Source organism: Triticum urartu, chromosome 4A, assembly GCF_056163025.1.
Source record: "Triticum urartu cultivar PI428250 chromosome 4A, HENAU_Tu73, whole genome shotgun sequence".
In the NCBI taxonomy this organism is placed as follows: Eukaryota; Viridiplantae; Streptophyta; class Magnoliopsida; order Poales; family Poaceae; genus Triticum; species Triticum urartu.
Window position 1 is genome coordinate 576,538,654 of NC_141876.1, and position 22,929 is coordinate 576,561,582.

Genomic DNA, 22,929 nt, shown 5'->3' on the forward strand with positions numbered 1-22,929 from the left:
CAGTTCTAGCAAGATTTCAACATGGAAAACATTGAACCAAGTATCAAAGAACAAGGCAAAAACATTACTGCTCTTAACAATGTAGAATTTGCATAGATCAATGACACAAACGGACGAGCTCTACTCGCTGCCATTTAGAATTGCAACGATCTACAATATAAACTGAGTAAGAATTGTAAAAAAAAAATTGTTGTTGCAGAAATTCATTGTTTTGCCACCAAACACACAAGAATGCAAGCTATTGAACATTCAAGCCTCCTTCAAAATTCCCATAGACTCCACCAAACACGCCCCAAGTAACTTAAGCAATTCAGTCTCAGGTTGTCATGGACGAAATATTTCCTTCTTCAAAGTTCTCGCAAGGGTAAGAGCAATCATCATGCTGGAAAAGCAGGGCATAGAGTTCAACTAATTGAGCCTTTGATATAACTTGAAAAATACAGATACAAAGGGCAAATGGAGAAGCGCCATGTCCTCCTCTCTGCACATAAACTCCATAGTTCTCATGATAACAGAAACGCAGTTCTCATAGTAGGCAAGCTGTGTATGGAGATACTAATAGTCTAATACTACCACTCATTTTACCACCCACTCATCATTTGAACGATTTCAACCAAGGGTTCCCTCCGACAGGTCCATCAGTTTGCCATGTGTACGCTGGCCTCGACTTGCTTGGCAGTTAACAGGGCCCGGACTTCGGTATCTTGATCGGCCATCTCGGCGGCTGCCTGCCCGTAGGCATTCTCCTTCTTGGGACATGCGCCAGCCTCGAGCAGAAGCTTGACGGTGTCCATGTGTTCCCCTCTGGCAGCATGGTGGAGTGGCTGCACGGAGCAAACATTTAAGGTTATAGACCACTGATAGCACAAAGCTGTAAATGCAACATGGTTGGCATATGATCAAGTGGTCAAGAGGGCTTACAGTATCGCCTTCAGCATCAACGGTGTTGAGCATTCGTGTTGCACAACCCTCAGCATTTGCAGCAAAACTGAGAATGTACTGAACTATCTCGGTGAAGCCTGTACAAAGAGTGTCAGTAAATAGACTAAACACATTGAGTGCAAAAAGGAAAAAATAAGCCCACTGCAAGTAAAAGAATGCATACCTCCAGCACAAGCATCATGGAGAGGAATTGCCCCTTCTTCATCTTTGGACTCTAAGCTTGCTCCACGTTCCAGCAGTAGCTGACAAGATGAACATGGTTATATACAACCATTAAGCAGAGAAAAATTTCCAAGAAGGCGGAGAAAATTATGCAAGATAGCAATGTAAACCTGCACGCAAAGTAGATGGCCATATAAGCATGCCAGGTGAAGCACAGTATCACCATCTTCAACTGGATCATCAATGCTGCCACCATAGTTATCTGCGTAAACATAACAGTAGAATCTAAATAAAGAGCTCCATCAACGTCAGACACATATGCAGGCATGCTTTTTCTGTTGCAAATAATTGCCAAAAACACCAGCATTAAAAACAGGTTATACTGACCAAGAAAAGTAAAGTATGAAGACAAAATAATTTTAGCAACAAGACTTTTGAACCAGTGCAGCAATATGGCCCCGACATACAGATGGTTAGACAATCACCATACAGACCTCAACTAATCATTATATGATTGTACCACTGCAAGAGTGAGATCTGATAACGATCACTTAGACAAACTTGAAGAGAGAACATTGACAATAACCATGAATGATGTGCATCCCAGCTATACCACAGCAATAGCATTTCCCTTGTTTATGTTTCAGTTTAAGAACTATTAATTTATGTATGCTACAAGAATACAAAACATAGAAGTGCTTTTTTTACGAATATATATTTAAAAAATGGAGATTATGTCCTTACAAATTTTCAAGGAAACCATAAAAAACACCACAAGGGGGTGTTCTGAAGAGTGAGATGAGACCCGATGAAGGTTGATTAACTTCATGGGGAAGAAGGCCTGTTCGGTTTGCTGCCCATACTATACTAGCCCTGCCAAAAAATTGGGTGCCTATCAAATCTTGGTCATTGTCTGGCTTCCTGCCAAAATTTTGGTTGCCAATGGGTGTCCACCATTCTTCTCACAGATTTTTGCCAAATAGTTGGCCAAATGAGGGTGAGAAATTCCTTGGCCAAAGAATTGGCAAGCCAATGGTAGGCTAGTGTGGGCATCAACCAAACACAGCCGACATGCCAGCCAAGGAAGCATAGCAAGCAGTTTCAATAAACAAGATAAGATTCCCAAACTAGAGTTGTCCTTCAAATTTTCTAGGGTTAGGCAAGGAAATTTAAGTTGTGTTTGACATAAGATGGCTTTTAAAAAATGCTTGTGTTTTGCTACTTTCAGAAAACCAACTGACAGACAAATACTTGTCAGAGAAATGGATAAAAATGGATGTACCTAGAACTAAAATACGTCTAGATACATCCATTTCTCCGACAAGTATTTCCGGACGGAGGGAATATCATCTCAAGAGCCATACAGCAAATTGTTTCATTCCGTTAAACACTAACAAACGTTTTTTTTTCTCCAACTAACATTTAGTTGCTTCCTTGGCATAATACAGCATCCCCTGTCTCCACAAAAATAAAATAAAAAATACAGCATTACACCGATGGCTCTAAACAGATTGCAATAATAAGAGATGCCACTCCAGGTTAAGTCACATGTCCTAGATTCCAGCAACAATATTTATAACTTATCATACATATATGTGGTGCTCCCACACGCAGAAATGCATCCTAGTGCTACTGGACTAAGTGAAGCCTTTGCTCCTGGGTCACTGAGCTGATGGAAGCACACAGAGGGCGTGTGCAGAAGCGACCCAAACACAACCCATACATCGCAATCATCCAACACAAGACATGCACCAGGAAGATCCAGGTAGAAAATACAACCTGATCCGCTGACAAGGCCATAGGTTCAGGCAGTATCACTAAACTATATGCTGAAACATCTGCAATTTTCACGGGGGCGTCATGAAAAGCGGCGGTCTGGCTAGTGAATTAATCGATACAGTACGCGTACTCTGCTCTAATCAAATAATAACCTCGTAGAACCCTAAAAGTATAATCCAGATACAGGGGGGGGGGGGGGGGGGGGGGGGCGGAATTAAGACGGTACCGAGCGCGGTGCGGAGGGCGTCGACGTCGCCGCTCTGGGCGGCGTCGGAGAGGGCCTGGAGGTGGGGAGGCAGCGGCGCCTCCTCGTCGTCGGAGGGGGCGACGAAGGCGCCGGCGTGGTCGGCGACGTCGTCGTCCTCGACGAGGCCGTTGCGGCCGCCGGGGACTGCCATCTGCGGCGAGGACTCGCTTGGCTAGGGTCTCCGCGCGCCTGGGCTTCGGTGGGCTCGCGGGCGTGCGTTGCGCTCCGACGGCGGCTGCGGGCGAGACTTGTGTCGAGAGCTCACGGGGACGAAAAACCTACCTAGGCGGCGCCTGCCCTATATCTGGCGACGTCGGATCAGGAACGAACGCTCCAGATCATACGGAATAAAACGATCATATATACGGGAAATAGATTGTTAGGTCAATCCTCGCCCTAAGGCACAGCCTGTTTTGCCACACCTCTCCTCTTTCGTACTATCTCACCCTCTTCATCCTCACCTCTCATTGTCTTTTCATGAGTTTGACAATGATGTCTTAATGTCTTTCCCCGTTCCATATGTTGAAATATCTCATGTAGACCTATGGGCCGGCGCATATAATTCTGGTATAGGGTTAGTTAGTTAGAGATATACTAGTATCTAGTTTAAACTCTCATCTCTATCTATTCTCTCTTGTACTCCAACTTATGTATGCGCTCATGGGATAAGCCCCATCGTTATCAATAAATACCCGCGGCCCTCTCTCGAGAGGGTAGAATGCTTCCATCATAATTTCTACATGGTAATCAGAACAACCTCTTCCCCCACGTTCTGAACCCTAGAAAAAAAATCCCATCTACACCAAAAACCCGATGGCGTCTTCATCATCAACCCCAGCTGGTTCCGGCCTTGGTTCTCGGGTCTCGGAGAAGCTGGCCAGGGAGAACTATCTCCTGTGGAGGGCACAGATCCTCCCCCACTTCCTCGGCGCAGGGCTCTATGGCTACCTCGACGGCTCCATCGCCACGCCAGAGAAGCTCGCCGTCGTCAAGGACAAGGACGGCAAGGAACAGACGATCCAAAACCCAGCATATGATGCATGGATCAGGCAGGACCAGCAGGTCCTCGGGCACATCCTGAACAACCTGACAAGAGATGTGCTCATCTCCGTCGCCTCCATCCAGACTGCACACGCACTCTGGACAAGCCTCGGTAACATGTTTGCTTCACAGTCCCGTTCACGCATCAATAACCTTCACATCTCCCTCGCCAATGCTCAGAAAGGTACCCAATCTGCTGCGGCGTACTTCTCCCGGATGCGAGGCTTCGCAGATGAACTTGCTGCGGCCGGGAAGCCACTGGAGGAAGATGAACTCGTCTCCTTCATTGTCGCGGGGTTGGACCTCGACTACAACTCTGTGGTCTCAGCCCTGGACGCCCGCACCGAACCAGTCACCGTCGACCTCCTCTACTCGCAGATCTGCAACTTTGATCAACGAGTGGAGCTCTTCACGGGCGGCGCCGGTGCTGGAGGATTCAAGTCCTCTGCTAACACCGCCGCACGTCATGGTGGTCCGCCGCCTCCTCGCGGCAAGCAGCAGCAGAAGCCAAACGGTGCGGGTACGGCGGCGGCTACGGTGGCTACAACAAGAAGAAGCAGGGCGGCGGCGGGCATCCTTTCTACAACAACAAGGGTGCCCGATCAGGTGGTGCACCAGGCGGTCCCGGAGGTCCAGGAGGCCCCGGTGGCCCTGCACCTGGCAAAAACAATGCAAGGGGGAATGATCCCATCCAGTGCCAGATCTGTGGTAAGTTTGGCCATAGTGCCAAAGATTGCTGGTACAGGTTCGATGATGATGCACTGGAAGAAAAAGTTACTGCTGGTGCCCAATACGGGGTGGATACAAACTGGTACGTCGATAGTGGGGCGACCGACCACCTCACAGGAGAGCTGGAGAAGCTAACTGTCCGTGACAAGTATCGCGGGCAAGATCAAATCCATGGTGCAAACGGGACAGGTACGAGAATAGATCATGTTGGTCAGTCAGTATTACATACCTCTAGCCGACCCATTCATCTTTAAAAAAATCTTTATTCACCTCATGCTAGAACAAATCTCCTCTCTGTTCATCGTATTGCTTTGGACAATCATGTTTTTCTTGAGTTTCATCCTTTTTTCTTATTGATTAAGGACCAAACAACGAGGAGAATTCTCTACAGAGGTAGATGCGTTGGTGGGCTCTATCCGTTGATTCCGCGTGTTAGGAGTTCCAATAAACAAGGTCTTGGTGTCACCACATTATCTTCGGCAAGGTGGCATGATCGTCTAGGGCATCCTTCTTTTACTATTGTTCATCGTGTGCTTAGGAAAAATAAGCTCCCTTTTGTTGGCGAGCCTAGCAATGAAACAGTTTGTGATTCATGTCAGAAAGGAAAAAGTCATCAGCTTCCTTATCCCGTGTCAACTAGTGTTTCTTCCAAACCATTAGAACTCATTGTTTCTGATGTATGGGGGCAAGCACCTCTTTCTGTTGGCAGATACAAATATTATGTAAGCTTTATTGATGACTATAGCAAGTATACTTGGATCTATCTTATGAAGAATAAATCTGATGTGTTTCAAGTCTTCCAAAATTTCCAAGCACTCGTTGAACGAAAATTCAATAGTAAGATTATCTCATTTCAGTCGGACTGGGGTGTGAGTATGAAAAATTGAACCATGAAAAATTGAACCCTTTCTTCCAAAAATTAGGGATTTCTCACCATGTTTCTTGCCCTCATGCTCATCAACAAAATGGCTCGGCAGAACGTAAGCATAGACATATCGTTGAGATTGGTTTGTCCCTACTTGCGAATGCATCTATGCCTCTCAAGTTCTAGGATGAAGCTTTTCTCACTGCCACTCATCTTATAAACATTCTGCCTAGTCGAGTTATCAACTTTGAAACACCCACCAAACATCTCCTACACAGTACACCAAACTATGCTTCTCTCCGTGTTTTTGGGTGTGCGTGTTGGCCAAACTTACGGCCATATGATTCGAGAAAGCTCTCTTTTCGGTCAAAACAGTGTGTGTTCATCGGGTATAGCCCCCAACATAAAGGCGTCAAGTGCCTTGTGAAGGAAATATGCCCTAGAGGCAATAATAAAGTTATTATTTATTTCCTTATATCATGATAAATGTTTATTATTCATGCTATAATTGTATTAACCGGAAACATAATACATGTGTGAATACATAGACAAACAGAGTGTCACTAGTATGCCTCTACTTGACTAGCTCGTTAATCGAAGATGGTTATGTTTCCTAACCATGAACAAAAGAGTTGTTATTTGATTAACGAGATCACATCATTAGAAGAATGATGTGATTGACATGACCCATTCCATTAGCTTAGCACCCGATCGTTTAGTATGTTGCTATTGCTTTCTTCATGACTTATACATGTTCCTATGACTATGAGATTATGCAACTCCCGTTTGCCGGAGGAACACTTTGTGTGCTACCAAACGTCACAACGTAACTGGGTGATTATAAAGGAGCTCTACAGGTGTCTCCAAAGGTGAATGTTGGGTTGGCGTATTTCGAGATTAGGATTTGTCACTCCGATTGTCGGAGAGGTATCTCTGGGCCCTCTCGGTAATGCATATCACTTAAGCCTTGCAAGCATTGCAACTAATGAGTTAGTTGCGGGATGATTTATTACAGAACGAGTAAAGAGACTTGCCGGTAACGAGATTGAACTAGGTATAGGATACCGACGATCGAATCTCGGGCAAGTAACATACCGATGACAAAGGGAACAACGTATGTTGTTATGCGGTCTGACCGATAAAAGATCTTCGTAGAATATGTAGGAGCCAATATGAGCATCCAGGTTCCGCTATTGGTTATTGACCGGAGACGTGTCTCAGTCATGTCTACATTGTTCTCAAACCCGCAGGGTCCGCACGCTTAAGGTTACGATGACAGTTATATTATGAGTTTATACATTTTGATGTACCGAAGGTTGTTCGGAGTCCCGGATGTGATCACGGACATGACGAGGAGTCTCAAAATGGTCGATACATAAAGATTGATATATTGGAAGCCTATGTTTGGATATCGGAAGTGTTCCGGGTGAAATCGGGATTTTACCGGAGTACCGGGAGGTTACCGGAACCCCCCGGGAGCTATATGGGCCTAAGTGGGCCTTAGTGGAAAAGAGAAGGAGCAGCCCAAGATGTGCCGCGCGCCCCTCCCCTCCCTTGGTCCGAATAGGACAAGGAGAGGGGGCCGGCCCCCGTCTCTCTTTTCCCCCCTCCGTGAATCCTATTCCAACTAGGATTGGGGGGTGGGGAATCCTACTCCCAGAGGGAGTAGGACTCCTCCTGGCGCGCCTCTCCTAGGCCGGCCGCACCCCCCCCCCTTGAGCCTTTATATACGGAGGCACGGGCACCCCAGAGAAACACAAGTTGATCCACGTGATCATATTTTTAGCCGTGTGCGGTGCCCCCTTCCACCATAGTCCTCGATAATATTGTAGCGGTGCTTAGGCGAAGCCCTGCTGCAGTAGTACATCAAGATCGTCACCACGCTGTCGTGCTGACGGAACTCTTCCCCGACACTTTGCTGGATCGGAGTCCAGGGATCATCATCGAGCTGAACGTGTGCTAGAACTCGGAGGTGCCGTAGTTTCGGTGCTTGATCGGTCCGGCCGTGAAGACGTACGACTACATCAACCAAACGCTTCCGTTGTCGATCTACAAGGGTACGTAGATCATACTCTCCCCTCTCATTGCTATGCATCACCATGATCTTGCGTGAGCGTAGGAATTTTTTTGAAATTACTACGAAACCCATCAGTGGTATCAGAGCCTAGGTTTTATATGTTGATGTTATATGCACGAGTAGAATACAAGTGAGTTGTGGGCGATATAAGTCATACTGCTTACCAGCATGTCATACTTTGGTTCGGCGGTATTGTTGGACGAAGCGGCTCGAACCGACATTACGCGTACGCTTACGCGAGACCGGTTCTCCCGACGTGCTTTGCACATAGGTGGCTTGCGGGTGACAGTTTCTCCAACTTTAGTTGAACTGAGTGTGGCTACGCCCAGTCCTTGCGAAGGTTAAAACAACACCAACTTGACAAACTATCGTTGTGGTTTTTGATGCGTAGGTAAGATTGGTTCTTGCTTAAGCCCGTAGCAGCCACGTAAAACATGCAACAACAAAGTAGAGGATGTCTAGCTTGTTTTTGCAGGGCATGTTATGATGTGATATGGTCAAGACATGATGCTAAATTTTATTGTATGAGATGATCATGTTTTGTAACCGAGTTATCGGCAACCGGCAGGAGCCATATGGTTGTCGCTTTATTGTATGCAATGCAATCGCGCTGTAATGCTTTACTTTATCACTGAGCGGTAGCGATAGTCGTGGAAGCATAAGATTGGCGAGACGACAATGATGCTACGATGGAGATCAAGGTGTCGCGCCGGTGACGATGGTGATCATGACGGTGCTTCGGAGATGGAGATCACAAGCACAAGATGATGATGGCCATATCATATCACTTATATTGATTGCATGTGATGTTTATCTTTTATGCATCTTATCTTGCTTTGATTGACGGTAGCATTATAAGATGATCTCTCACTAAATTATCAAGAAGTGTTCTCCCTGAGTATGCACCGTTGCGAAAGTTCTTCGTGCCGAGACACCACGTGATGATCGGGTGTGATAGGCTCTACGTTCAAATACAACAGGTGCAAAACAGTTGCACACGCAGAATACTCAAGTTATACTTGACGAGCCAAGCATATACATATATGGCCTCGGAACACGGAGACCGAAAGGTCGAGCGTGAATCATATAGTAGATATGATCAACATAGTGATGTTCACCAATGAAACTACTCCATCTCACGTGATGATCGGGCATGGTTTAGTTGATTTGGATCACGTAATCACTTAGAGGATTAGAGGGATATCTATCTAAGTGGGAGTTCTTTAAGTAATATGATTAATTGAACCTAAATTTATCATGAACTTAGTACCTGATAGTATCTTGCTTGTTTATGTATGATTGTAGATAAATGGCTCGTGCTGTTGTTCCGTTGAATTTTAATGCGTTCCTTGAGAAAGCAAAGTTGAAAGATGATGGTAGCAATTACATGGACTGGGTCCGTAACTTGAGGATTATCCTCATTGCTGCACAGAAGAATTACGTCCTGGAAGCACCGCTGGGTGCCAGGCCTGCTGCTGGAGCAACACCAGATGTTGTGAACGTCTGGCAGAGCAAAGCTGATGACTACTCGATAGTTCAGTGTGCCATGCTTTACGGCTTAGAACCGGGACTTCAACGACGTTTTGAACGTCATGGAGCATATGAGATGTTCCAGGAGTTGAAGTTAATATTTCAAGCAAATGCCCGGATTGAGAGATATGAAGTCTCCAATAAGTTCTATAGCTGCAAGATGGAGGAGAACAGTTCTGTCAGTGAGCATATACTCAAAATGTCTGGGTATAATAATCACTTGATTCTAATGGGAGTTAATCTTCCAGATGATTGTGTCATTGACAGAATTCTCCAATCATTGCCACCAAGCTACAAGAGCTTGGTGATGAACTATAATATGCAAGGGATGAATAAGACTATTCCCGAGCTCTTCACAATGCTGAAAGCTGCGGAGGTAGAAATCAAAAAGGAGCATCAAGTGCTGATGGTCAACAAGACCACTAGTTTCAAGAAAAAGGGCAAAGGGAAGAAGAAGGGGAACTTCAAGAAGAACAGCAAGCAAGTTGCTGCTCAAGAGAAGAAACCCAAGTCTGGACCTAAGCCTGAAACTGAGTGCTTCTATTGCAAGCAGACTGGTCACTGGAAGCGGAACTGCCCCAAGTATTTGGCAGATAAGAAGGATGGCAAGGTGAACAAAGGTATATGTGATATACATGTTATTGATGTGTACCTTACTAATGCTCGCAGTAGTACCTGGGTATTTGATACTGGTTCTGTTGCTAATATTTGCAACTCGAAACAGGGACTACGGATTAAGCGAAGATTGGCTAAGGACGAGGTGACGATGCGCGTGGGAAACGGTTCCAAAGTCGATGTGATCGCAGTCGGCACGCTACCTCTACATCTACCTTCGGGATTAATATTAGACCTAAATAATTGTTATTTGGTGCCAGCGTTAAGCATGAACATTATATCTGGATCTTGTTTGATGCGAGACGGTTATTCATTTAAATCAGAGAATAATGGTTGTTCTATTTATATGAGTAATATCTTTTATGGTCATGCACCCTTGAAGAATGGTCTATTCTTATTGAATCTCGATAGTAGTAACACACATATTCATAATGTTGAAACCAAAAGATGCAGAGTTGATAATGATAGTGCAACTTTTTTGTGGCACTGCCGTTTAGGTCATAGCGGTGTAAAGCGCATGAAGAAACTCCATACTGATGGACTTTTGGAACCACTTGATTATGAATCACTTGGTACTTGCGAACCGTGCCTCATGGGCAAGATGACTAAAACACCGTTCTCCGGTACTATGGAGAGAGCAACAGATTTGTTGGAAATCATACATACAGATGTATGTGGTCCGATGAATATTGAGGCTCGTGGCGGATATCATTATTTTCTCACCTTCACAGATGACTTAAGCAGATATGGGTATATCTACTTAATGAAACATAAGTCTGAGACATTTGAAAAGTTCAAAGAATTTCAGAGTGAAGTTGAAAATCATCGTAACAAGAAAATAAAGTTTCTACGATCTGATCGTGGAGGAGAATATTTGAGTTACGAGTTTGGTGTACATTTGAAACAATGCAGAATAGTTTCGCAACTCACGCCACCCGGAACACCACAGCGTAATGGTGTGTCCGAACGTCGTAATCGTACTTTACTAGATATGGTGCGATCTATGATGTCTCTTACTGATTTACCGCTATCATTTTGGGGTTATGCTTTGGAGACGGCCGCATTCACGTTAAATAGGGCACCATCAAATCCGTTGAGACGACGCCTTATGAACTATGGTTTGGCAAGAAACCAAAGTTGTCGTTTCTGAAAGTTTGGGGCTGCGATGCTTATGTGAATAAGCTTCAACCTGATAAGCTCGAACCCAAATCGGAGAAATGTGTCTTCATAGGATATCCAAAGGAGACTATTGGATACACCTTCTATCACAGATCCGAAGGCAAGACTTTTGTTGCTAAGTTCGAAAACTTTCTAGAGAAGGAGTTTCTCTCGAAAGAAGTGAGTGGGAGGAAAGTAGAACTTACGAGGTAACTGTACCTGCTCCCTTATTGGAAAATAGTGCATCACAGAAAACTGTTTCTGTGACACCTACACCAATTAGTGAGGAAGCTAATGATAATGATCATGAAACTTCAGAACAAGATACTACTGAACCTCGTAGATCAACCAGAGTAAGATCCGCACCAGAGTGTACGGTAATCCTGTTCTGGAAGTCATGCTACTAGATCATGATGAACCTACGAACTATGAAGAAGCGATGGTGAGCCCAGATTCCGCAAAATGACTTGAAGCCATGAAATCTGAGATGGGATCCATGTATGAGAACAAAGTATGGACTTTGGTTGACTTGCCCAATGACAGGCAAACAATTGAGAATAAATGGATCTTCAAGAAGAAGACTGACGCCGACGGTAATATAACTGTCTACAAAGCTCGACTTGTCGCAAAAGGGTTTCGGCAAGTTCAAGGGATTGACTACGATGAGACCTTCTCACCCGTAGCGATGCTTAAGTCTGTCCGAATCATGTTAGCAATTGCCGCATTTTATGATTATGAAATTTGGCAGATGGATGTCAAAACTGCATTCCTGAATGGATTTCTGGAAGAAGAGTTGTATATGATGCAACCGGAGGGTTTTGTCGATCCAAAGGGAGCTAACAAAGTGTGCAAGCTCCAGCGATCCATTTATGGACTGGTGCAAGCCTCTCGGAGTTGGAATAAACGCTTTGATAGTGTGATCAAAGCATTTGGTTTTATACAGACTTTTGGAGAAGCCTGTATTTACAAGAAAGTGAGTGGGAGCTCTGTAGCATTTCTGATATTATATGTGGATGACATATTACTGATCGGAAATGATATAGAATTTCTGGATAGCATAAAGGGATACTTGAATAAAAGTTTTTCAATGAAAGACCTCGGTGAAGCTGCTTAAATATTAGGCATAAAGATCCATAGAGATAGATCGAGACGTTTAATTGGACTTTCACAAAGCACATACCTTGACAAGATTTTGAAGAAGTTCAAAATGGATCAAGCAAAGAAAGGGTTCTTGTCTGTGTTACAAGGTGTGAAGTTGAGTCGGACTCAATGCCCGACCACTGCAGAAGATAGAGAGAAGATGAAAGATGTTCCCTATGCTTCAGCCATAGGCTCTATCATGTATGCAATGCTGTGTACCAGACCTGATGTGTGCCTTGCTATAAGTCTAGCAGGGAGGTACCAAAGTAATCCAGGAGTGGATCACTGGACAATGGTCAAGAACATCCTAAAGTACCTGAAAAGGACTAAGGATATGTTTCTCGTATATGGAGATGACAAAGAGCTCATCGTAAACGGTTACGTTGATGCAAGCTTTGACACTGATCCGGACGATTCTAAATCGCAAACCGGATACGTGTTTACATTAAACGGTGGAGCTGTCAGTTGGTGCAGTTCTAAACAAAGCGTCATAGCGGGATCTACGTGTGAAATGGAATACATAGCTGCTTCAGAAGCAGCAAATGAAGGAGTCTGGATGAAGGAGTTCATATCCGATCTAGGTGTCATACCTAGTGCATCGGGTCCAATGAAAATCTTTTGTGACAATACTGGTGCAATTGCCTTGGCGAAGGAATCCAGATTTCACAAGAGAACCAAGCACATCAAGAGACGCTTCAATTCCATCCGGGATCTAGTCCAGGTGGGAGACATAGAGATTTGCAAGATACATACGGATCTGAATGTTGCAGACCCGTTGACTAAGCCTCTTCCACGAGCAAAACATGATCAGCACAAAGGCTCCATGGGTGTTAGAATCATTACTGTGTAATCTAGATTATTGACTCTAGTGCAAGTGGGAGACTGAAGGAAATATGCCCTAGAGGCAATAATAAAGTTATTATTTATTTCCTTATATCATGATAAAAGTTTATTATTCATGCTAGAATTGTATTAACCGGAAACATAATACATGTGTGAATACATAGACAAACAGAGTGTCACTAGTATGCCTCTACTAGACTAGCTTGTTAATCAAAGATGGTTATGTTTCCTAACCATGGACAAAGAGTTGTCATTTGATTAACAGGATCACATCATTAGTTGAATGATCTGATTGACATGACCCATTCCATTAGCTTAGCACCCGATCGTTTAGTATGTTGCTATTGCTTTCTTCATGACTTATACATGTTCCTATGACTATGAGATTATGCAACTCCCATTTGCCAGAGGAACACTTTGTGTGCTACCAAACGTCACAACGTAACTGGGTGATTATAAAGGGGCTCTACAGGTGTCTCCAAAGGTACATGTTGGGTTGGCGTATTTCGAGATTAGGATTTGTCACTCCGATTGTCGGAGAGGTATCTCTGGGCCCTCTCGGTAATGCATATCACTTAAGCCTTGCAAGCATTGCAACTAATGAGTTAGTTGCAGGATGATGTATTACAGAACGAGTAAAGAGACTTGCCGGTAATAAGATTGAACTAGGTATAGGATACCGACGATCGAATCTCGGGCAAGTAACATACCGATGACAAAGGGAACAACGTATGTTGTTATGCGATCTGACCAATAAAAGATCTTCGTAGAATATGTAGGAGCCAATATGAGCATCCAGGTTCCGCTATTGGTTATTGACCGGAGACGTGTCTCGGTCATGTCTACATTGTTCTCGAACCCGTAGGGTCCGCACGCTTAAGGTTACGATGACAGTTATATTATGAGTTTATACATTTTGATGTACCGAAGGTTGTTCGGAGTCCCGGATGTGATCACGGACATGACGAGGAGTCTCGAAATGGTCGAGACATAAAGATTGATATATTGGAAGCCTATGTTTGGATATCGGAAGTGTTCCGGGTGAAATCGGGATTTTACCGGAGTACCGGGAGGTTACCGGAACCCCCCGAGAGCTATATGGGCCTAAGTGGGCCTTAGTGGAAAAGAGAAGGAGCAGCCCAAGATGTGCCGCGTGCCCCTCCCCTCCCTTGGTCCAGATAGGACAAGGAGAGGGGGCCGGCCCCCCTCTCTCTTTTCCCCCCTCCGCGAATCCTATTCCAACTAGGATTGGGGGGGGGGGGAATCCTACTCCCAGAGGGAGTAGGACTCCTCCTGGCGCGCCTCTCCTAGGACGGCCGCACCCCCCCTTGAGCCTTTATATACGGAGGCAGGGGCACCCCAGAGAAACACAAGTTGATCCACGTGATCATATTCTTAGCCGTGTGCGGTGCCCCCTTCCACCATAGTCCTCGATAATATTGTAGCGGTGCTTAGGCGAAGCCCTGCTGTAGTAGTACATCAAGATCGTCACCACGCCGTCGTGCTGATGGAACTCTTCCCCGACACTTTGCTGGATCGGAGTCCGGGGATCGTCATCGAGCTGAACGTGTGCTAGAACTCGGAGGTGCCGTAGTTTCGGTGCTTGATCGGTCGGGCCGTGAAGACGTACGACTACATCAACCAAACGCTTCCGTTGTCGATCTACAAGGGTACATAGATCATACTCTCCCCTCTCGTTGCTATGCATCACCATGATCTTGCGTGAGCGTAGGAATTTTTTTGAAATTACTACGAAACCCATCACCTTGATGTTTCCACCGGTCGGGTGTATATGTCCCGTGATGTTGTTTTTGATGAGACAGTTTTTCCGTTCAAAGATCTCCATCCAAATGCCGGCGCTCTCTTACAAAAGGAGATTCTCCTTCTTCCTGCTCATCTTTCCGTCTTAGATCAAGGGGGTAATAATACTATTGATCACATGAATAATTCTCATGCTACTAATCCTGTTGATGATGCAGAAAGTACGGGATTTTTTGGTGCAGAAAATGGCGCTGAAAACAGTGCATATCAGCCCATATTTCATGCTCCGGAAGAGGACGGATGCACGGGACACGAGGACGATTCGCCTGTGCATGCCTCGGGATCCGCAGGCGAGCGATCCCATGTAGATACGCCGCCACCAGCGCGGCATGATTCGGCCTCGGGACGCACGGGCGGCAACGGCCCATGCGGGGCTGAAGCGGGCCGCTCTCCACCCGCCACGCGTGCTGCGGGTCCGCGGCTGTCCCCCACTCATGCGCCTGAGGTGGGTCCCGATGCGCATGCAGACGAGGCTGTGTCAGACGGCGATGCGGTCGCTGTCTCGCCCGTCCAGTCCGATCGGGGATCTCCCTCTGGTTCGCCAGACGAAGGATCCTCATCGAGATCGCCACCACGCAGGCCTGCACGATCGGGTGTGGGATCTTCTTCGCCCAGACTAGGGGGCGCTACACGCACCAGCACGCGACTTCAAACAGGAAAAATTCAGCCTGTCAATTACAAAAATATTTTGAAATTTGGTTTAACCTGTACAACAGGGGAGCCACGTTCGGTTGATGAAGCCTTAACAGATCCAAACTGGAAGAAGGCCATGGAAGAAGAATATATGGCCTTGAGGAAAAATGAGACATGGCACTTGGTTCCACGTAGTCAAGGTAAGAATTTGATAGACTATAAGTGGGTTTATAAAATTAAAAGGAAAGAAGATGGCACGGTTGATAGATACAAGGCCAGGCTAGTGGCAAAAGGTTTTAAACAGAGGTATGAAATAGATTACGAGGATACCTTTAGTCCGGTTGTCAAAGCTGCTACTATCAGGTTGGTTTTATCTGTTGTTGTGTCTAGGGGATGGAGCCTATGACAGTTGGACGTGCAAAACATGTTTTTGCATGGTGTTCTGGAAGAGGAGGTTTACATGAAACAACCACCTGGGTTTGAAAACAAGAATGCACCCTTTCATGTGCGTAAACTTGATAAGGCCCTTTATGGTCTGAAATAGGCCCCAAGAGCATGGTATCATCGCTTGAGTTTGAAGTTGCAAGCTATTGGTTTTGTTCCTTCCAAGTCTGATATTTCATTGTTTATTTTCAACAAGTCCAAAATAACAATGTACATGCTCATATATGTTGACGATATTATCATTGCAAGCTCATCTGATGAAGCAATGACATCACTCCTAAAGGACCTGGGTTCTGAGTTTGCCTTAAAGGACTTGGGAGATTTGAACTTTTTTCTCGGCATTGAAGTCAAAAGGAACAAAGATGGTATTGTCTTGTCTTAGGAAAAATATGCTAATGATCTCTTGAAAAGGGTTGGAATGCAGGATTGCAAGCCTTCGCCAACTCCATTATCTAGTTCAGAGAAACTGTCCTTGTATGAAGGAGAGATCCTAAGTCAGGAAGATAGCACTCGGTACAGAAGTATGATTGGTGCACTTCAATACTTTGCCGTAAATAAGGTATGTCAGTTTCTGCATGCACCTACCACCTTGCACTGGACTGCAGCTAAGCATATCTTGAGATATGTGAAGTATACAGTAAATGTTGAACTATTATTCAGCAAGTCTCAATCCACACTTGTCAGTGCATTTACTGATGCTGACTGGGCTGGCAGTGTTGATGATAGACGGTCCATAGGTGGTTTTGCAGTCTTTCTTGGTCCAAATTTGATATCATGGTGTGCAAAGAAACAGGCCACTGTCTCCAGGTCTAGTACAGAAGCTGAGTATAAGGCACTGGCTAATGCTACTACAGAAATTATCTGGCTTCAGTCTTTGCTGAAGGAACTTGGAGTGATACAAGTGCAAGCTCCTTGTTTATGGTGTGATAATCTTGGAGCCACTTATCTTTCTGCTAATCCAGTGTTTCATGCCAGAACAAAACATATCGAGATAGATTTTCACTTTGTCAGAGAACGTGTTGCCAACAAGGAGTTGGACGTTCGGTTTATTCATTCTGTAGATCAGATTGCAGATGGTTTCACCAAGGCGTTGCCTACAAGGAGCTTTGAGAATTTTAGACGTAATCTCAACTTGATCAAGTTGTGATTAAGGGGGTGTGTTGAAATATCTCATGTAGGCCTATGGGCCGGCGCATATAATTCTGGTATAGGGTTAGTTAGTTAGAGATATACTAGTATCTAGTTTAAACTCTCATCTCTATCTATTCTCTCTTGTACTCCAAGTTATGTATGCGCTCATGGGATAAGCCCAATCGTTATCAATAAATACCTGTCGGTGTCAAAATCGGCGGATCTCGGGTAGGGGGTCTCGAACTGTGCGTCTAAGGCGGATGGTAACAGGAGGCAGGGGACATGATGTTTTACCCAGGTTCGGGCCCTCTTGATGGAGGTAAAACCCTACATCCTGCTCGATTTATTCTTGATGATATGGGTATTACAAGAGTTGATCTACCACGAGATCGGGGAGGCTAAACCCTAGAAGCTAGCCTATGGTATGATTGTATGTTGTCGTACGAACTAAAACCCTCCGGTTTATATAGACACCGGAAGGGGTTAGGGTTACACAAGGTCGGTTACAAAGGAGGAGATATCCATATCCGTACTGCCTAGCTTGCCTTCCACGCCAAGTAGAGTCCCATCCGGACATGAGACGAAGTCTTCAATCTTGTATCTTCATAGTCCAACAGTCTGGTCAAAGGATATAGTCCGGCTGTCCGGAGACCCCCTAATCCAGGACTCCCTCAGTAGCCCCTGAACCAGGCTTCAATGACTATGAATCCGGCGCGCAGTGTTGTCTTCGGCATTGCAAGGCGGGTTCCTCCTCCGGATACACCACAGAAGAGTTCGAATAAAAGGATAGTGTCCAACCCTGCAAAATAAGTTCCACATACCATCGTAGAGAGAATAATATTTCCACAAATCTAATCTACTGACACGTTTTGGCAACATGACATCATGCCATGACGCGGTGATCATTCGAACCATTTTTCTTTAACTAGCCCCGCACATAACGCGAGGCAGTTTCTTGACATGTCTTGTCAAAGCAGAGATCATGTCCCCTTTATTACGGGATTCTCATCAATACGGGCGTGGGTAACCCAACCGCGCCATCAATTACGGCGCTTGGAGGATAAGCGAGTTTTACCAGGCTAGTGGGGGCACATAGTTTCGACCGCCCTTATAAAGGGATGAGGTTTATCCTTTTTCTACCGACGCCTTCTTCCTCCTTCCTCATTCATTCTCGCGCACTCGAGCTCCAACGCCCAAGTCCACATCCTTCTCCTCAACCTTCTCCAAACATGTCCGGAGCGGGAGGCAAGTGGATGGCTTCCTCCGTCACGGAGGGACACATCAAAAAGCTGCGCGGAGCCGGATACTTATCTGCGAATATCGCGCATCGGCTGCCCGCCGCAGGGCAGATCGTCCCAACCCCGGAACCTCACGAGAGGGTAGTCTTCCTCCACCACTTCCTCCGCGGACTGGGGTTTCCCCTCCATCCATTCGCCCGTGGTCTTATGTTCTACTACGGGCTGGACTTTCATGATCTAGCCCCAAACTTCATCCTCAACATTTCGGCGTTCATCGTCGTGTGTGAGGCTTTCCTCCGCATCCGGTCCCACTTCGGCCTGTGGCTGAAGACCTTCAATATCAAGCCGAAGGTGGTGGGAGGCCAACAAGCAGAGTGCGGTGGAGCCATGGTGGGCAAGATGCCCAATGCTATATGGTTTGAAGGCTCCTTCGTGGAGACCATAAAGGGGTGGCAATCGGCGTGGTTCTACATCACCGAGCCGCGTGACACCAACTGGGTGGCGGCCCCCGAGTTTCGATCCGGAATCCCCACGCGGCTCACCTCCTGGAAAGAGAAGGGCCTATCCTGGGGTTCATCGGTGGAGCTGGACGGACTCCAGAAATGTATTCGGAATATGGCAAGCAAGAAGCTCAAGCTTGTCAACATAGTCCAGGTCATGCTCTTCCGCCGGATCCTCCCGCGTCAACAACGGGATTTCAACTTGTGGGATTTCGACCCGGCCCAGCACCAGACTCTGAGCGAGCTCTTCGACATGATGCACAAGGACGTCTGGAGGGTGCTGTTCAAGGGTGCCGAGGTCCCTCCCTCTCTCACCGAGGACCGCGGGCTAAGCGCGAAGCACCCTGCGAATCCGGTAAGTTTTGTACATCTGGTAGGATTTTTACTTCCCATAGCTTAACCACGCGCGGGGTCTGAGCTCCCATGCCTTTGACAGGACTGGGTGGGGGCATCGGAGAAGATCAACTATCCGCCCCCCTGCCCGAAAACACCGTGGACGCTCTCCTGACAAAGATGCTGACTCCGACTCCTTATAAGGTGCCGGAGAATACCAAGAAGGCCAAGGGAACCCGAAAGAGTTCCCGGCGCCAGGTGGTATCGGATTCATCGTTCGATAACTCCGCGACGCACTCCTCCCCCGAAGACGAGGAGGAAGATGAAGATGCTCCCCCTCCAGTCGAGGGAGACAAGAAAAGGAAGGCCTCCCCAACCGGGGAGGCCGAACGGTCCAAGAAGGGAGGGACTCTCCTTCCGGACTGCTCCACCACCGCCGCCGACGGCGAAGACGAGTGGCTGCTCAGGGCCAAGCCCCTGGCAAAATCGTAAGTGTTTGTTACCAGAGTAACTCATAGCATACCGTCGTCGCGCTGCTTCTCCTAACGCCGGATATAATTATGCAGACCGCCCCAAGCCCGCATCGACGTATGTTCATCGGACGGCTCCTTGGATTCATCGGATATGGATAGCGATCCACTTCCGACCACCTCCTCCCCTTGCCCTGCGGACAATGCCGAGGTATTGTCCCAAGGGGCGCCGAGCCGGGGAGAGGCAGTCTCGGAGGCGCCTCAAGGTGACCTTTCAGACTCCAGGAGCAAAGGGAGCAAGGCTCCCGGGGGCTCCAAGTCCGGCACTCAGCCGGACACTGTGCCGGAACCTCCAGTGGTTCCGGACTCGGGCAGGCGGCCCCCTTCCAAAAGGGGTAAGATGCCCGTGCCGGTGACCTCTGTCCATCCAGAGGCACCGGACAACCTGCTGGGAGCGCTTCACGGCGCTTCCATCGACGAAGAGCACCGTACTATTATGAGTGCGGTGATCAAGAAGGTTCAGTCCGCCAAGAGCGGACTGACTGAAGCTTGTACCAGCCTTCTAACAGGCTTTGAGGTAAGTATATAGAAAAAATATTACCGCATAGACAGTAGCCCCTGATGCTTTGTTCGGTGTTCACAAAGAAAAGCCGAATAGAGGATCAAACAATATCGCAGGAGTCTAACATAAGTATGTCTATATGCGTATGCAGGCTTCGCTGCTGGCCTCTGCCGCACTGACTGCGGAGGTTACCGCACTGAAGCAGGACCTCGAAGGGTCCCAGAAGGAGCTCGGCCTTACAAAGAGGCAGCTCGAGGAGAACAAAGGTAAGTAGTACCTAGTCTATAGATATGTATATATACAAAAAGGATGCGATTGCAAAATGACAGGATCATCTTTAATTTGCTAGGGGCCACGACCGAAGTGGCAACCCTGAAGCAAGCGCTATCCAAAGCCGAAGATAAAGTGGTCAAGGAGCGCACCTAGCGGGAGAAACAAGAGGCCCGGGTGGGCGAGGTGCAGCAAGAGCTCCAAGCTCTCATGTCGAAGCACGAGGCTTTGGAGCTTGACTCGAAGACGCGAGAGTCCGAGCTTGCTGCGGCCCTCGAGAGCGCAAAGAATGCCAAGGCTAAAGCCCAAAAGGCCCTCCAGGAGATTGAGGCGATGAGGGAGATAGCGGCAGGTAAGGCATTCAATATGCAAAGGCAAGCATGTGAATGTAAATTACTTGTTACTTACCCGAGTCCGGAGCTCTCCAGGAGCATTCGTAGATTTGCCCCGCAGTGTGTCGGATGCCGCCAAGTTCTACCAGGCCGAGGAGGAAAGCTCAAAGGAGAAGTTGTTCCGGTCTCAGTATACTGGGACCGAACACCCAATGCCTATGAGCGACCAGCTGAAGCAACTGGTCGAGCTGCACAAGGCGGCCGAACAGGCCTTGAAGGGCTTTATAGTATAGATGTGGCCTGGCGACGCCCTTCCCAATAGCTACTTCGGCCTGGTGAGGCAGCTTGTGGATGCCTGCCCACGGCTGGAAGTCATCAAGCGGTCCATCTGCATCGAAGGTGCATGCCGGGCTTTCGCCCGTCTGAAGGTGCAATGGGCCAAGATGGACGCCATGAAGCTGGTGAAGGAAGGGCCGCTAGCGGGCAAGGAGCATCGCCACCCCGAGATGTACTATGAGGGTGTCCTGAAGGGTGCCCGTCTCATAGCGGACGAGTGTACGAAAGATGTAATATTTGAGTAAACTTGCTCGTGTAATCCTGTATTATGAAAACTTGTTCATATGCACTATGCAACGCTTGTTGGAATTTAAAATATTACCTTCTGTTTGGTTGTTTATCAAATCTGAGAGATGACTAGTCGTCGGCTTCTGCCCCCATGCCACGAGTGCTGGGGTGTTCGGGATAAACCTGAGCACTCTTGTTCCCATTTTTTGGTCCTTCGAGGGAGGTGCTCAGCACAACGAACAAGACAATCGGACTATAATGTGTTATCACTCTCACTTAGCCATAGAATTCTATAATTTAAAATTTCGGCGAAGCCCCTAGTATTCGGAAGGCTGAATTCGGGGCGCTATACACGCCTTAAGCCGGACAGGGCCGACTCCTCGCTCTAAGCGGCATAAGTCTTTAGGGACTTGAAACCTCTCGAATAGCGACCAATCTCTCGCCTTATCATGACAGTCAGTTTTAGCTTTCTCTACTGAGGTGCTTAGCCCAACAGAACCGGGGCACAATCGCAGTAGTTCTTCTAGTGCTACCTTAGCCGATATAGCGGAACGTAAGGTACCAAAACATGGGAGCCGGGCAAACCCAAATATTGACCCAAGACATGATTCAGAGCTGATGCATATAATGCTATAAGTTCGGGGTGCCGCACTATCGAAAGTGTTCGGACTTCTCACGCCGTATTATGGGGTATGCTTAAGCCCCTAGCGTATTGGCCATACCAGAGTGTACGGGTGCTAGATGTCATGAATGAACATATATATATATATACATATATAAGGAAGAATGCAATAATAGTCTTAATGCTATGATTGTTTATTCAAAAAGGTGCGTTAAAGCGGAATGATACAAGTAGTGCGATAAGCAGAAAGTAGGACTATTTGACATGTCCCTTCCAAGGGCAAGCTGAGGATTAGTATTAAAGCAAGTATTTCACTCGTTATCGTAATCCACCTGGGAGTTTTGCGGTGTGACGTAGCTTTCTGCCTCCTTGGTTGTTGCATCATGTGTTCGGCAATCATGCTGCCGGACAAGGTTTCCATAGATTAACGTCCTAAAAGAGAAAAATAACAAAGCGGGAAGCCCCTAGTGCGGTTTAAGCCGCGTCTTGGAGCGTGCCATAGTCGTGCCCCCATCCCCACCTATGCCCATGGTATTTTTAATGCGTAATTATGTACGTGTGGCACGGATTTCGCCGTTCGGCTAGGACCGGGGTGGGGGCCGCATTGCTATGCGAGCTCGGAACGTGCCAGCCGGTCCAGTTGCCGATTACTCCGGGCGCGCTTGAAGGTGTCCGGGTCCTTAATCGCCAAACTAGTGGATTGCCTTAAGAGGCTGCTTTGTGCTTCTGCTGCAAGGGCCGCGGTGTGCTCCTCCGTGCGGAGAGAGCGCTCTGTGTTTCCATTGACTGTGATGACCCCCCGAGGTCCTGGCATCTTGAGCTTGAGATATGCATAATGCGGTACCGCATTGAATCTTGCAAATGCGGTTCGCCCGAGCAGT

At 46.9% G+C, this 22,929-nt stretch overlaps 1 protein-coding gene across 1 annotated transcript; it reads right to left on the bottom strand.

The window, feature by feature from the left end:
* Window positions 1-403: 403 nt before the first annotated feature.
* Window positions 404-3,416, bottom strand: LOC125554294 (Ankyrin repeat family protein). The gene is made up of 5 exons (XM_087519039.1): window positions 3,110-3,416; window positions 1,275-1,366; window positions 1,106-1,184; window positions 922-1,019; window positions 404-824 (listed from the first exon to the last, which is right to left on the bottom strand). The coding sequence occupies exons 1-5, from the start codon at window positions 3,279-3,281 to the stop codon at window positions 639-641; spliced, it is 627 nt and encodes a 208-aa protein (XP_087375165.1). The 5' UTR covers window positions 3,282-3,416; the 3' UTR covers window positions 404-638.
* Window positions 3,417-22,929: the final 19,513 nt, after the last annotated feature.